General features: G+C 37.9%; 1 protein-coding gene across 1 annotated transcript in view; it reads left to right on the top strand.

Annotated features, from left to right (window-relative positions):
* PTPRD (protein tyrosine phosphatase receptor type D) overlaps positions 1-16,695 on the top strand; it is a 496,562-nt gene that overhangs the window by 289,809 nt on the left and 190,058 nt on the right. Inside the window, exons 5-7 of the mRNA XM_079789612.1 lie at positions 7,609-7,797; positions 11,452-11,562; positions 14,926-15,195. Coding sequence (XP_079645738.1) covers positions 7,609-7,797; positions 11,452-11,562; positions 14,926-15,195 — 570 coding nt within the window. The remainder of the gene's footprint in view (positions 1-7,608; positions 7,798-11,451; positions 11,563-14,925; positions 15,196-16,695) is intronic.

The raw sequence follows: 16,695 nt of genomic DNA, 5'->3' as shown, positions 1-16,695 counted from the left end.
CAGATCTTATATTAAATATTCCATTTGAAATAGCATTTATTAACTGCCACTTTTCTCCTGCTTTGGATAATTTCTTTCTGACTTTGAGTAGCCTTTGATTCATAATTAGAAACCACTTTATTTATATAATTTTTTTTCCAATTTTACTCATATGAATATCATTTTGATAATGGCCTGGAGCCCAACTTTGCCAGGAAATCTTGGCTTTTATTTCCTTTTAGTTTTCTGTTTTCAGTCACTTACTCAATTCACTTGAAGGAACGTTGATTTTGAATAATATGGTCATGATGTCAAAACAGCACCAATCTTGCCGTGCCGCCATCTGGAATGGTGAAAATAAAAGCTTTATATTCTTTAAGAAAAGAATGACACATACGTCCTTCGCCCTCACCCCTCTCCCTTCAGGACCTGGACTCTGGGAAGAAACGGTTCTTATTTGTAGCCTGATAGTGTGATTTATTCTGAAAGATAGTTAGCTTAAAAACTCATTTGCTCTTCAACAAAGTAGCAAATACTCCAACCAGCCTCTGAAATGCTGATCTGTCCCATCTCTTAGACAAGCTATTTGGGGTAGTCATTACAGGTCCTACCCCTGTGGGGCTTAAGGTCATAGAGTTAATATACTTAGTGTACTGATGTCTAGTTCTCTGGTCTGTGTACTGTATTTTAGTGTCTGCTCAAAAAAGCACTGCCATTTTTAGCCCTTCATAGAAATTACAGAAAGTTAAAAATATAACCACAGTGCTGAATTTGAGTTTCCTAGGGAAATTATTTGATACTTAGCATCGTTTTCATACATTTCTCATCCACATTTGATTGGCTAGCATACCTGGCAGAGTTTTGTCTCTACCTGGAACCAACCCTAAGCAAATGAAAGGCCAATTGATATGTACCAAATGGCGGACTTTTTACATCTGTTTCAAAATGGTTATTATATCCATGGAGCCTGAGTCTCTAGTTCTTCCAACTTAAAATATATAAAAAAAATTATTACATATTCAAATTATTTTTGTTGTGCCCTTTCTTTATGCGTTGAATCCAATTATGAGTTTTATTTATTTAAAGAGCTACTGGAATAGAGGAAACATGATGAAGTAAAAAACACAACTAATCTAGAGTTAAAGATTTACTTTTATTTTTGCTATATGTATGACCTGGAACAAGTAACTGAATTTTGCTGTGTCGCTGTCTTGTGTCTACAGAAAGCCATGATTCAACAGTAAAGAAGGCTACCATTGCCTGTCTCAAGGAGCCCTCAGCAGGCTCAAGTGGCTCAGTGTTTTCAGTCATTCACAGCAAAGCTTTTCTATCCCCCAAACTTAGAGATATTTTTAAAGTTCACTTTTGAGAACATGTCACATGACAATATAGATGTGTATTATTTATGCTGTAGATTAATCACAAAGCCTGAAATCTTGTTCAGAGAGAGAAATGAGGGCTTTTGTGAGCTCTGAAGAGGTTACTTGACAAGATATTGCCCTCTCAATTCATTTGCATGTTTAGATAATTTTTTTATTACATGCATAGAATATTTTCCATTTACAGTTTATTGTTACAGCTTTGTCATACCGAGCCTTAGAGTCATATGCCTCCATTCTATTTAAGTCTATTGTGGGAGCTTGGGTTAGAGTAAGATGGTATTTTACTAGATGTCAGGCAGTGCTAGGGCACACTTAATTCATTGTCTCATTCACTCCTCCTGTCTGTGAACTGGGTGCTATTCTTATTCACAAAGAATCTAATTATCCTTCAGATACAATTAATCACAATATAAAGATCCTCCAGTATCCAGTGCCGAACCCAGTCCTGGCACAAAGGAGGGCTTTAATAAATATCTATAGAATGAATGACCACATGTATTGACTATCCAGTAGATTTTTAGAACTAATAGTTTAAAGGCTCTTTTTTTAATATAATGCAACTTTCATAAACATAAATATATTTTATTGTTTGACCACTTTTAGACCTACGTATTTAAATTTTCCAGGATAATTTTTACTTTTTTATTAGGTATAAAAACACACTGAATTCTTGTTGTGTAGATTACTACCATTTCTCTAACAGGTAAGAATTCATGCCTTTCAATATATTTAAAGGGTCCATCACTTTTATTTAAGAAAATATTCTTCATATTATTCACCTAACATTTTGAATTTTTTAAGTTAATGAGAAGTTCCCTTAGTCCCTTCCTTAAAAAAATAATAAGAAGAAAAAAACATTGGTGCTTCTGTAAGATTATATAGTGAATACCTAAAAGCTGTAAGATATTCAGCCACTAAGAAATCTTTGCTCCTGTCAGTGAAAGAAGACCCAGAGTATTTGCCTCAATATATGACTGTGTCATTCACTTGGGTTTTATTATTAGTTTGAACATCAAGACTTCCATTACATTCTTCAAAAGATGAGATAGCAGAGTATAGATCCACATTCTACTGTGTTCTTTGGAATTTCATTGTGCTTTCTTGTAAGGTTTTTGTGAGGTGGTTACAGTTTTGACTTGGGAACTTACAACCACCACATAAGGGAAGCCTTCCTGTAAAATTAGGAGGGCAGGAGCTGAATTGTGTGTCTCTGGTGCAGCAACTGCCCCAAATGACATAGCTCAATCGATGAAAATTGTTGGCTAAATTAATTAAATTAAAATGCAGGACTATAAAAATAAAAACTGTCATTAACAACTATTTTTGTAAGTGGTTAAGTCTATTACTACTAGAAAGAGGTTACAAAATAGTTATATCAAGTTGTTGGAGAGGCCGAATTTATAGCCACAAAACAAAGGGTGAATAACTATTCAAATGAAGGGCAGGTAATAAACTCAGTAGGCTTTGAAAGATGCCACATGAGCTGGCACTGAAATGTTTGCCATGATTCCCTACACATATTGCAAGTGTTTATTGAACACTGTGATGATAAAGAAAATAACATGAGTCTTCCATGAGTGTGTGAGTTCAAGCTTACCTGCTGACTGTAATTGGGGTTTGTTGAGAACTTTTAGGAGCCACTGTGATCTATTCAGTACTCAAAAATTTTATTCAAGGAAATGAGTTTCCCAAGGAAGGGGGGAACCAATAAGACGTGTATTCTTCCTCCAGATTCTAATTTTGCTTTATTATAAATTTGGTGAGAATGTAGTTCTCTCTAGTGTCAATAATATCTAAATGACCAGGTCTACTTGCCAAATCTCTCAGTGTTGCTTTTGTGAAAGCATGCTGTTGGTGTAATTGAAATGACTTTTCTTCATAACAATATTTGTTGTAAATCTGAAAAACTGGGAATGTGGCACGAAAATGCCTTTAAGTCACTTGGGACCAGTCTGGTTGAATTCACTTGGAGTCCCAGCAAGAATAGGCCAGAAGAACTGCTTGGGGACACCTTGGAAGGAGGCTGCAGCCCTAGCTGGCAGTTTAGTTGTGGTTTCTTATCAAATAAGAGAGGTTCAGTGTTTGCAGAACTGGAGCGAAAGTAAAGGCATCATTAAAATTGTTTATGGATGAATAATGAAATTAGTTTACTGAGAAAATTATGCAAAAGCTATTATTTGATCATTCAAATATCTAAAGCATGACTCCCTGTAAAACAATATTAGACTATGTCCCCATACTTCCCTTTCAAGCCCTTGGTAGATCATGGGTTATTAACAGAAGTTCTGCAGCAATGGGATGTTAACTCTGGAAACCGCTGACATTCATTTTTCTCTCTCCTTAATGGAATTGTAAGTTTCATACCAGCATATTTCATTAAGACACCAAACAAGATTCAAAGAATGAGCTATATTTCCAGGCCTATTATAGCTGCCATTCCAAACAAAATATGTATGACTTCTACGATTCACTAAGCACAAGTATGTAGTAATATGCCCTTTAATGGCCTCTCAAAATGACAGACCAAATGGCTTTGTGAAGGTCAAGTCTGATTTAAATTGTTGATGAATTAATAGCTAATTCTGCATGATTGAATATTAATATGGAACAGTGATAAGTAAGGCACTTTAAAGCTTAATGAGCACATTAATGAATAGGACAAAATGTTTTTCTACTCACCTCATGTACAAGTTTAAAGCTACTACCATATTGACAATGTGTTAATTTTTGATAGCTGCTTTTTTCCTGTAAAAGTTCATATGGTTAAGGTATAAATAAAGGGTATTGATTCCCCCCCCCCCAAGTTCCTGGTATCAAACATTTGATAAGCTGTCAAAATTGATGTTATCCAACGGCCTAGGCAGTTTTATATAAATCACTAATAAATGTAGAGGGTGAAAATAAAAAAACAATGAACATCTTCTAAACTACACCCACTGAGATAAGCGTTCCAATTAGAAATTTCATTATTTCCGCAGTTTATTTTATGTGGAATGCTGAGTTTTATTGCCAAATACCTGACAGTCAAATTGGAAACAAGCCACAACTGTCAACGGGTAACTGCTCTGGCTGTTTGAATCGGTTACAAGTGTGATGTTTCTCATGAAAATTTAATGAAGAAAGTGCATTCAAAGAGGTTCTGTGCAAAAGGGGGTGGATAGAATTTAATTACCCTTATTAAAAATAAGAAAGCAGCCCTCTTTACATTCTCTGCCTGATTAGCATGCAAGGAAGATTATCTCTGTTGCGCACTTGTGGATATGAAAAGGGGCTCTGGAGTCTTCTTTATGTGCCGAGAAGGGAAAGAAAGGGCACGCGATTGCATTAGCCTGCTTTCCATAGGGCAAAAGTCAATTTTGTCAGCTCTCCCCACGGTGAGGACTTCATTTCTTATAAATGGTTATTAATTCTAGTATTTTTTTTAAGAGTCTTTAGTAAGTGGCTCCACTTACTTAAGTCTTTGACACTTGCCACTGATGGGCATGGGATATTGGCTTGGTTCTTTAGAGAGATGAACTGGTAGGGAAGGAAGGACTAGGAGAGCCATGTAAATGCATGTTGGTGGAACTGCTAGTGAACCGCCAAGGGGAGGTAAGAGACCCTGGGAGATGGGGCTCAGGAATCCCAACCCGATTTCTTATTAACCTAAGTTGATTGTTTTAAATATGGAAAATAACAACAACATTTCAGAGCTTTCCTTAGAAACTCACTTGTACGTGACTAAGGGAGTGGAGTTGACTTTGGAACACTTGAAGTAAATTATTTTTATCCTTTGAATCATTTTGTGTCAATAACTGCCGAGTGAGATGCTTAATAGTATAATGAATGTGGTACAACAGCTATTGATCTTTTTCTCCTTTCTTTTCTCTTCAAGTAACAAAAGAACAATGCTATAGATGTAAATACATTGACAAAACCTTTATAGCCATGAAGAATAGCTTGATGAAATAAGTGGAATAGGTTATTAAAATTAGCATAGCCTAATTTGCAAAATGCTGTTTATGCGATATGTGAGTTTTAACATTCCCTTGGAGCCCTGAAAAAATGATCTCAAAATTCCTTTTCTAACCACTGTTGCTGAAACTTGTTTACTGTAGACCTCTGCTTGGCTGACAATGTGTAAGCATTCAGATAAACAGAATACATTACTGTTTCTTAAAAGAGCCCTGTCTTTCAGCTTAAGTAAAATGTAGCTCTTTGAAGTTAACTAATTTTATATATTTTTAAAGTCTCCAGCCCTAACTAGCTGATGAGATAGTAAATTATTCTCCAGGGAATCCATAGGTCAACTCGATTTCCTCAGCTGCTTCTTTTGGTCTATGGTAGATCTCGATTTGCCAGAGCCAGAGTCTATACGGTTTCCTATTAGACCCTCAGTTTTCTCCTACAATAACCTGGACTGGGAGTTCAGGGCATCTTCTCTTTCTTGGGAGCGTTATTCTTTGGTAGTGTTTTGACATTCTTTCACTATTCACATTCAAAAATCTCTCTACTCCTTAACTATTTCTCTGACCAGCTCTCTACCAGAAGTACTTTCCTATTATGTACGGTAAAATATCCTCTTTTAATTGCTGTAATGTATCCATACATGGACTTGAAAATACTGGAGCTTCTCCTAAAATCTGGCAAGCCAGACAAGCTTGATCAATACAAAGGAGACCTAGAATAACTCATTGTATGGAGGGGTAAACGGATGCTAAATAAAAAGTACAAGATAGATGTAGGTACTGACTTCTATGGAAGCTCTGAGGCAGAAAGGATTAAATACATTTGGGAGAGTTTCAAAAGGATATGCAAAAGCGATTTTGTCTGTGTGGCCTTCAACAGACAACATTTGTCTGGAAAATGGTGAAAACTTCAGTGTAGGCATAAAATCATTTCCTATGTAGGAGATCATCCATGAGAGGCTGGGAAAAATGGGGCCCAATTTAAAAGAACTTTGCTAGTCACATTTAGGAGATTGAATTTATTACCCCAAAGGTATAGTGGGGTGATGGTGGAGAACACACAGATTTGACTGAACTTGGTGTGGGCCTCAAAATGAAGCCTTTTCCCTAGAAGTTGTACCTCACTTAGACTTCAGCAAGACCACAGGATCATACCAGAAATTGTAGAAGGCATCCAAGGAGAAGCCATATCTGATAATTTCTAATGTTCTGCTCACTGGTGTTAGTGCTTTTGAGTCATTTTGGAATTGGTGGCTCATGAAAATTCATCAGAAGTCATGAAGGAGTGTTGATTAAATTAACACCAGGCTCAGTCGGAAGTCAAAATGTTTCAAAATGGTCTTTAAACAAACAGCCGAGTTGTAATTTAGATAATTATCACCCATCTAGCTAAGCTCCCTTCCAGTGTTTGAGTAGAATATTCCTTACCTTTCTAATGTAGGCTATGGATGTGGGTCATGCTTGTGGATTTCAGAGGATTTCATTTTCTCCAGGTCTAAGATCTGGGGCAATTTTGATGTGGGATATGGATAAGTGAACTTTGGATGAGTTGAAGATTCAAAATTTAGAAACTTCAGCTTTTTAATGACCAAAAATGGTTCAGACCTTTCGAATGGGGGAAAAAAACATTTTCTTACACTAAGGTGTTGCTTTTGTTCTTTTCTTCTTTGGAAATGGAAACTCTCAAATTTTTTTCTGATGAATTTAAGCTCCCTACAAAGGAATTCATTTAAGTTGAACATCATGCTTGCAAAAAACATACATAGTTTTACTTAAAAGTTACAAAAACATTCATCAGATTTGAATATAGATAGTTTAGCCTAGATAATCTGCTTGCTTTTCAGGTACCTGCTAATCTGGCCCTGCTGGGTTTTCCCTCAGAAGTTTCCTATCTTAATGCCTATGCTTGTAATGCTCCCATCTTTCTGGCCAATTCAACTCATCCCTAAGGGCCCATTTCAGAGCGTCCTCTTGGTGCTCAATGACCTCCTCAGGCAGCCATTCTGCAATTACTTCCCCCTCTGTGCTCCTAGAAGCTTAGATGCATCATTTTACAGGGTCTTTATCAAATGTGTCTGAGCTCTTTGCTAGGCGGCTGCCTCTCAACTTAGACTGTGTACTCTTCTGGCCAGGATCAACATTGTGACTGTTTCCTAATCTCCTAATGCCATGTTGCCTGGTCTGTGTTAGCTTCTCAACAAATGCTGAATGTGGTAAGGGGGGAGATTAACGGGCAATATCTCTTTAATCTTGGGCATCTGACTTATTAACCTAATGAAGTATCACCTTTTGTTTTGCAGAGGATCAAATTCCTAGGGGCTTTCCTACCATTGACATGGGCCCACAATTGAAGGTGGTGGAGCGTACACGCACTGCCACCATGCTTTGTGCAGCCAGTGGGACTCCGGACCCAGAAATCACTTGGTTTAAAGATTTCCTACCTGTGGACACAAGCAACAACAACGGCCGTATTAAGCAGTTACGATCAGGTAGGGTCTTGTTAACTGTTTCCACTAACTCCTAAAGATTTTTTTTTTCTTTTAGCTTTCTCTCTCTTTATTTTTAATTTAATTCTATTTATTTTTACTTTTTAGGTATTGATTTTTCTCCCTCTTCTCTTTCTCTGTTATTTAATATGTTGTCCATGTTTGTGATGTCATAGCCCGTTTCAGAGTCTGTCTTTCTCCTTCTCTCTGTGTGTTCTGCAGCTTCTGTTTAATCCACATTGCTCACTGCTGTGACTGTATTTTTGATATATTTTTTTTAATTTACTGCTATTTAGCAGTATTTGATGGATCCATTTTCTCTTTCTTTCTTCTTTCTCTGTTTTCTTTTGAAACAAATTTATTTCAACATTGGACTTCATTCAGAACTTGCAAGGAGTTCCAATGGTTATATCCATTAAAAACCAAAATGTTCATATGAAACACTAAAATGACTCAATTTTATTAAAGTGTGTTTTCTCTGTCGTTCCTACATGTGAACTCATCAGAATACCAAAGTTTAGTAAGTTTGGTCACATCTTTCTTTTCACTAATACATAAAACACAGAAATGTTATATCATGAGTAACCAGATGCATTGTTTTTTAAACGTTTTAACAAAGTGCCAATGAAAAGGGGATTTTTTTATTGTTATCATTAATATATTCTCATGAGTAAGCATATGTACACCTTAGCCACAGTAGTGTGCGCCCACACTGAACATTTTTGAGCCCTCCAGTGACTGGATCTACAGAAGTCTGCTTTGGGTGTAGACTCCAGCTTTCGCTGCTCTCTCTCTCTCTTTCTCCCCATTGCCCTTTTCTCCCACCCCATCTCAAGTTTATTCCTTTGTTCTCTTTAGATTGAAAATAGAGATAATTCTAAACTTCTTAAAATGTAGAGCCTGTCCCTAGGTAATTTCATAGGGACTTTTACTAATAAGCTGTTTACTTTGACATTGGTAGTAATATTGGTATAGAAAACTAAGTTGTTTGACTGCCTGTCTTCCCAGAATTCTCAGCTTTTGACCTGTCCTGTGATGTTAAAGCGTCTTGTTAACTGCCTCTTTTTGCTTGTTGTCAGCAGAATTGTGTAGATTAGCATTCTGTTATTGTAATTAAAGAATTAATTATTCACATGTAACATAGATGATTTAGTGTATAAAGCTTTAACTCTGAAAAATTTGTACCAAATTATAAGGAATATAATAATATTTTTATGCTGTCTTTCTTCTCTCCGTATTTAAATCTCCAGAATCTATTGGTAAGTGCTTAGTTCTGAAGCGCACTTCACCCCCACTAATTTCCATATTCAGACTATGATTATTATTATTATTAATAAAATGCATGGCATGCATTTTACTAACTGTCAGTGTAGACACCAGATCTCCCTAGTGGCGTGCGCACACACACACACACACACACACATCCACAGCACTGTTTTCGTAAGAACACTATGTACTATAGAAAAATAAAATAGTACACAAGTTATCATATCACACAAATGTAGCTTAGTAAGTAGAGTAAGATATCCAATCAAGTGTTTGTTTCTAGTTAGTCTGTAGTATTTCCTATGACAGTATATATATATGTATATCTATATATATACTTAAATAGATTAGCCAGTATTTTCTAAATTGTCTTTAAAAAATATTATTGAGTCCGTTTATTTATTTTATTTATTTTTTTATTTATTTTTGCTAAGAATATGAGGCATATAAGATCAATTCTAACCCTATACGACCCCAGACCTAAGTACTCAGTTGCTTCTCTGAGAAAGGCAACACTGCCTATTGTGGTCTTGGCCCTCTGTGGTATAATGCAACTTGCTTTTATGATCTAATAATACTATCTCATATATTCCTGTTTTGCCAGTATAGTAATTCAAGTTTCTTTTAAAGACCTTATATAATTCTGTAAATCTAATTTAATTCTTCTCCCCAGCCCTAGCCTCCTCCTTCTCGTACTAATGCTTCTTCTTTCTAATCTTATTTGCATTCATATTATCCACCCAGGTGGTACACCAATAAGAGGTAAGAGTGCTGAACTAACGTTCACAGAATGATCTTACTCATTCTTCCTGTCCTCTCATCACTGTCATCTTTGTCCTGTTTTCAGAATCATTCCAATAATGTCCATCAACTTTATTATTATTTTTTTTTCCTTTGTACTGTTTGGTTATGATCGGTGACTCTCATATTGTGAATTTTCCTTTCCTTTTTCTTTTTCTCTTTGTTTTGTTCATTTCTTTCTTTATGAAAATAATGATTTCAGTTGTGATATGCTTCAAAGAAAGCATATCCAGGTCTTTAGACCACAGACCAGTCACAGCGTACCATCTGTCCCTCTTTTTTTCCTTTTCTCCTTCCTTTTTCCTTTTTTGTTCTTCTTTTTCTTCTTTTTCCTTTTTTTTTTTTTTTTTTTTTGTCCAACCGGAGAAAAAAAAAAAAAGATCATTTTTTTCTTCCTTAGCTGTTCTTGTTCTGGACCAAAGCCGAGGTGGTCTGGAGAACAGTGGCAGACATGCAGAAGACAGCCCGGAACGTCTGCTTTTTGTCTTTATCTTTCAAAAGGTTTTTGCTTTTGTTCTTCGGTTCTTTTTTCTCTTACTGTCTTAAAAGTCAAAGAATGACTCCCCTTTCCGCCCGATCCCACTCGCCTACAACCTGACAGCGATGCTTTTTTCCCCCCCACTTCTTTTTTTCTTGGATTACTCGCCTCTGGATTTTTGGATCTTCTGTCCTTCAGGCTATGGAAACCAAAGGTGCTCAGTATTCTTGGTGGTATGTTGTATTGCTGGTTTTTCCTACTTTGACTCAGTGTGCATTTCTTTTCTAATTCTTGTTTTGTATTTTTCTTGGGGTTTTGTGACACCACACTGCTAATCCCACTGGCGGATTTTGATGGGTGTCTTAGGGGATCCGTCCCGAGGTCCTCGAGCAGTGAGTGGTTCGCTGGCTCTTCCTTGCTGGCATAGGCCGTGCTTTTGAACTTTTTTTAAAAACCTTCTAATTCAACTCCTCTTTGTTTTTCAGCAAATGTAATCTATGATTGTAAGTCGTGGCAAACTGTCTTTCTTTTCTTAAAAATCTGCATGTCTTAAGGGAGTCTTGTTTCTTTAAGTGATATTTTCCTGATATATAATGACTAATTTTGTTTTTTTTGCTTTGTGCAGCCTTTTTGTGCTCGCTGCGTATTTTTGGCTTTCTTCAGCGGAAGACTTTCTTGAAAACCCGGCCTGGTTTTTTTTGAGCGTACCGATCTTTTGCGCCACTTTTGATACCAAAATGAAACAAAACAAAACCAAAAAAAAAAAAAATTAATCTTTTGTTTGATTTAAAAGCCATACTTCCTTGAAGCAGTCTCACCCATCTTCATTTTATTAGTCTAGGAGATAAGAGTGTTAATTATGACTAGAGTTCTTGCTTGGGAAAAGAGATATTGTTTTCTTATGCTAGCATTGATGATGTTAAAAAAAAATAATCTCTCTATGTTTTTCTCATCGCATCATTTTCTGTCTGTGCACCTTAGCGAGAGATTGAATCGACGTTGAGCGGACCTTCGCTTTGCAGGGCTTTGCATATTGTTAAGAGGTTTAGTGTTCTGGGCTGAGAAAGCCTTCTCTGACCATGTCTTTGGCAATATATTTTATATCCTCACAGGCGCCCTTCAGATCGAACAGAGTGAAGAATCTGACCAAGGGAAATATGAGTGTGTTGCCACCAACAGCGCGGGCACTCGCTACTCTGCCCCTGCCAATTTATATGTCAGAGGTAGGAAAGACGTCACCCTGGCATCGTTTCTTCATTCAGGCTCAGGGGCAGCGGGGACACCCTCACCATCTGTGGGGTGCTGTCGGCATTCAGCAGGCCGATTTGCCAATAGTTATAGTAGCTGAAGCCTTTTTAGTGACTAGAGAATTACAAAGTTTAAATACGTTGTTTAAAAAAAAAATTAACCACTTTTGAATAAAATCTATCCCGAGGCTTGAAGTTTGTAAGTATCTTTGCATTTTTACATCTTGATTTCTGTTTTTTTCCGCATTGTTTGAACTGTGCTTTGCATTTATTTGAGGTTTTCTTCTTTTCCTTTTTTTTTTTTTTCTCTCTCTTCTGTTGCTGTTTCCCTTGTTTGCTTTTAAAACCCTGAAATAATTGCTTGGTGTGCTACTAATCAATTCTCTGTGCAACTCCAAGCATAAAGGTATTTATGTCTTCAGGACCTCTGCTTGGAGCTGTAAGAATAAAGCTTCTAACTTAAAAAATAAAATGCTACATGCATACAGCACATTGTATTTTCTCCCTTCTTTTATGCTTTCTTATTTATAAACATGTCATTATGTATGTGCATATGTCTATGCATATATATATATGTACATATATATATATCCAGACACATATTTTTTAAATTACTGATTTTCTCTAAAGTTTGATTTTTTGATTGGCATGGAACAGTGATTATATTTTTTAAATGAGGATACTTTCATATGTTCTTATAATAGAAATGATTAAATTTTGAGCTTATGAATGGCCATGCTTTTCATTTCAACTAGAAAGAATTATTTCTTCTTCCCTGGAGTTTTCAAAGCCGATTCATGTAGTTTTTTTGTCCAGTAGAAATGCTCTTGATTCCAGGTCTCCATGTCTATGAATAACCACAAAAGGCGTGGGTGGGGGAGGAAGGAGGTAGGAGACTGAGAGGGCTTTAAGTTACAGTAGGGTGGGTTCCCTTAGGAAAATATCTAGCTTGATTTTGAAATTTTTGTCTGCGGTAATTTCGTCTCCCTGGGGGTTTTTTTCTCTCCCATGTTTCTCTGGAGTCTGGGGTGGGAGAATATGAAGAAAACCATTTCTTCCCCAAGTTCTTTGAAAGCCCCTGGGTCCTTTTCCTCGCAGTGGCGACCTCCTTGGCTGCATGAGGCATGCGTACCTTCTTCAACGGGAAAATTTCAAAATCACGCTAGCTCTCGTTTCCAATACTGTGTTAGTCTGTGAGGCATTGCTAACATTTTCAGCTGAGGCAGGAAGGATTACCTAGAGCAAATAAAAATGTTCAAGTAGCAGTTGAAAGCCTTGATATGGCCTTTTTACTCTCTCTGTGTTTCCCTTGTTTTTCTCCTTTCCTCATTTCATTGTGTTCTGCATCAAACCCCCTACATCCCTCAGAGCTGCGAGAAGGTGGGTGTGTTTTTTACTTTTTACCCACCTTACACAACTATCCATTAAACCAATAACAAAGAATACAAATGAAATGAATGTAGTCGCTGCATTGTGGTCTTCCTTGGGTTAATGGTATGTTTCAGCAGAGAATGCCCTGGCTATGGCTTCCGGTGCTCGCTGGTGGGACCTAACTGTGGTGCATGGCGGGAGAGAATGTACCTGGGTGCATGGTAACTGGTGCCACTTAACTCCCCCGGGTCCAGTGAACTTGGTCAGTGTTCCTGCTTTCCTTCCTGTTCCACTCCTCCCACCACCCCCCGTCCCACCTTTAATTTCTGTCTTACAAGGGTGCCTGCTGCCCACAGAAATGACTCTTTGGAGTTGCTCCCCTAATCCCAAGCATGAAGACTAAACTCTCCTGCATTTCTCTTGATATGTTCTCTGACACCTCCGAGTCTCCACTGGCTCCTGCTTGCTCTGTGTAACCTGTGAACTGGCTGCAGGAGGCATGCCTAGCTCTCTCTCTACTTCTCCTTTGCCTGTCATTCACTCCTGAGGCCATCGCAGCAAGCCCTCTCCAATCAGTGGAGGTTTATCTCAACCTGAAGTGCAGCCAAAAAGTTGACAGACAGAATTACGGACTCACTGTCTTCTTGGGGTTATGAGATGGTTTGTTTATTAACTGACTTAGGATGTAAAAAAAAAAATCACTTTCTTACCCGAATTTAAGCTATGCTCCTAATGATTTCCTCTTGATCTAAACGACTCCTGGTGTAAGGTTTTGCCAATAAAGGCCCAAGGTGAAACCCGTGTCTCTTACCCTGTCCCTGTATCATGTACTTAAACTTGGCACGTAAATATGCAGATTATCCGAAGCAGGAACACTGAACTGTAATTGCTTGGTAATTTTCACTGTGTCGTGGTGTTACAATATGACCTTTTCTCTTAATGTCATGTCCCGCTGTACGTTTTAGATGCCGTGTCTCTCAATTTGAATGTCGTTGTAAAAAGCCTCTCGCTACGTTTTGTTGTCATCATCTATGTGTCTTACCTTAGATATGAACTGAATGGAATCCTAAATGTGAAATGCCCAGCTCCCTTTCTAAATTAGCAATCCTTACCTTTGACAACCCAGCTTAATCCAATATCTTCCCACTCACAACCCTGTCATCCCCTACGTCCCTGTCTCAGTCACTGTACTTTGTGTTTAGCTCTGTCACCCTGGTATTTCCCCTGCTGTCATTGTGGTCTTGGATTCCAGACGTGTCCCCTTGTCCTGAGCACGAGCCTGGAGAGGTCATGTGTGCATGCCTTGCATGATGACCCAGTTTGGTATCTTCACTGGCGTTGGCTTTGTTTCTTCTCTGTGACTGTAAATCGATACGTCTGTGTATCTCTGTGTGTTCCAGTGTTAGTGTGAGGTCTTGAAGCCGCGTCTCCTCTGAGTCTGAAAGCGAATACGTTGTCCTTTCACGGCACTCTGGAGGATGCTCTCCAGGGCTGGCGTGGGACAGCGGGGTCCCACGTGTGCACTCACAGCAACTGGAAGCACACAGCACGGAAGTTGGTTTGATACCCAACTTACACCTGCTGGTGACCTTCCAGCCCCCGCTTTCGCATATACATGCACGCATAGAATCACTGTGATGTGCATGCATGTATATGTTGTTGTGTTTGTCTTGTGCATGATGTTTGTCTATCGTTAGTTTGTAGAGAGTCTCTTTGTGGGGCCCTTGTAGGTCTGAGTCCACATGTGTATGAATGTGTCTAAGATATCAATGACTGAACTAAATAAGTTCTTTGTGTGTTTACACATACCATACTTGTATGGTCTGTTTTCCTCTGTTTTGTTTTTGGACGACCCACAGTACATCCCAGTTGTTTAAGTGTGTCTGTACAGTGCATGTCGTGTGTTTAAGAAGCCATTTTTTTTCTCGCCTTGTGTAGTTTATCATCTCCCCTTGTGTTTTGTTCCAGTTCGTCGTGTCCCACCAAGATTCTCTATCCCACCCACTAATCATGAAATCATGCCAGGTGGCAGTGTTAACATCACCTGTGTGGCCGTGGGGTCACCAATGCCTTACGTGAAGTGGATGTTGGGGGCAGAAGACCTGACACCGGAAGATGACATGCCAATAGGAAGAAATGTCCTAGAATTGAATGATGTCAGACAGTCGGCAAATTACACGTGTGTGGCGATGTCAACACTGGGTGTCATTGAAGCAATAGCACAGATCACTGTCAAAGGTATGCTCAGCGATGCATGCTTTGGGGGTCTGGCTACATCCAGTCAGCCGCCTAACGCCTCTGTAAAGTCTGTCATTACAGTTCTAAAATGAACCAATTCATTGTTCAGTGTTTTAGATGTCATAGTATGATTCTATCTATGGCATCACATAAGATACACATATCTATGTAGGCAGTTTCTCTCTTAAAAAGTACTGGCATTCTAAGAAGCAGTAATCGTCAAAATATTTAACAACAGGCTGGGCCTAGGAACTAGCCAGGCAGAATGAGGAATGCTAGACATGATCAACTATTATGGAAGGACTGACGTATATAAGTTTCACATTAATCTACAACTGTGAGAAGAGTCACATGACAGAAGAATCCAGACAACTTTTACTACATGTCAAAAACCCTGAAGACAGAGAAGAAAAAAAGAGTTACAGTGAACATGTTAAATATAGATGCTTTAAAATTTTTAATGGGCCCTACCATTAAAAACCAAAATGCAAGTGGGTTTTATTCTCTTTCAGTGTTAGAGTTCACCTTGTATTGATAAAGTGCTCAGGAAATATTCTTTCCTTGAAATAAGTGAACTAAATATAACCAAAGTAGTATATTCCTCAGATATTTTTGAATCAAAGAAATAAAAAAGTGACTGTGTGAGGGTATTGTTTTTTCCCAATGATTATAGACTTCTAGAACACATTTGTAAAATGGGTCAGACTGAGGAAGAATTGAGGTTTCTGCAAATATCTGGAACAAAATGAACACAAATTATCTTCTCTTTCTAGGAAGTTTGATCTGAAGAAATGCAAAATGAGTGTTATAGTCGGTACCATATCTCCAGCCAAGCACATACATTTATAGGAAATATATGTCTTAGGAAATATATTGCCTAAGAGTAGTTTGCTACTCTTGAAAAGCTGTCATTCAAGGGAGTACTCTACTTTTTGCCTTTATGTCGACAAGGAAAAAGGGGTACTGACGGGCTGATTTACATGAGTGTTACCTTCTGAGCTTTCTCCAAAAGTCTGTGGTGTCTTATCCCCTAATAACTCTGTCTTTGAGAATCATTATCCAGGGTAAGACACTTAAGTATGAGGTCACCAATGTAGATGGTTTGCATTCTTAAGTAGTAGCATTTTGAGTTGTGTTCTTCAGCTAAAAGGAAAAACAGATGGATCTCTAAAAGAGAGGTTTAATTGAAAATATTAGTATGTAGCTATAATCTCAGGTGTTATTGATGGTTGAATATAGAATGCATACTATTACAATATTTTTATTCAAATTATTGGAGTTACACTGGTTAATAAGGCTTCACATGTACAATTCTATAATTTATCATCTGTATATTGTATTGTGTTCGCACCTCAAGTCAAGTCTCCTTCCATCACCATTTATCGCTCTTTCACCCTCTCTTACCTCCCTCCACCCTCCTTTCCCTCCCCTCTGTCACCATACTATTCTCTGTCTAGGAGTTTTTCTTTTACTTGTTCCTTAATTCCTTCACTTTTTCTA

Source organism: Cnephaeus nilssonii, assembly GCF_951640355.1.
Source record: "Cnephaeus nilssonii genome assembly, chromosome: 14".
Taxonomy (NCBI): Eukaryota; Metazoa; Chordata; class Mammalia; order Chiroptera; family Vespertilionidae; genus Cnephaeus; species Cnephaeus nilssonii.
Note: the sequence above shows the minus strand (reverse complement) of the source record. Positions and strands in the feature narration are given on the sequence as shown.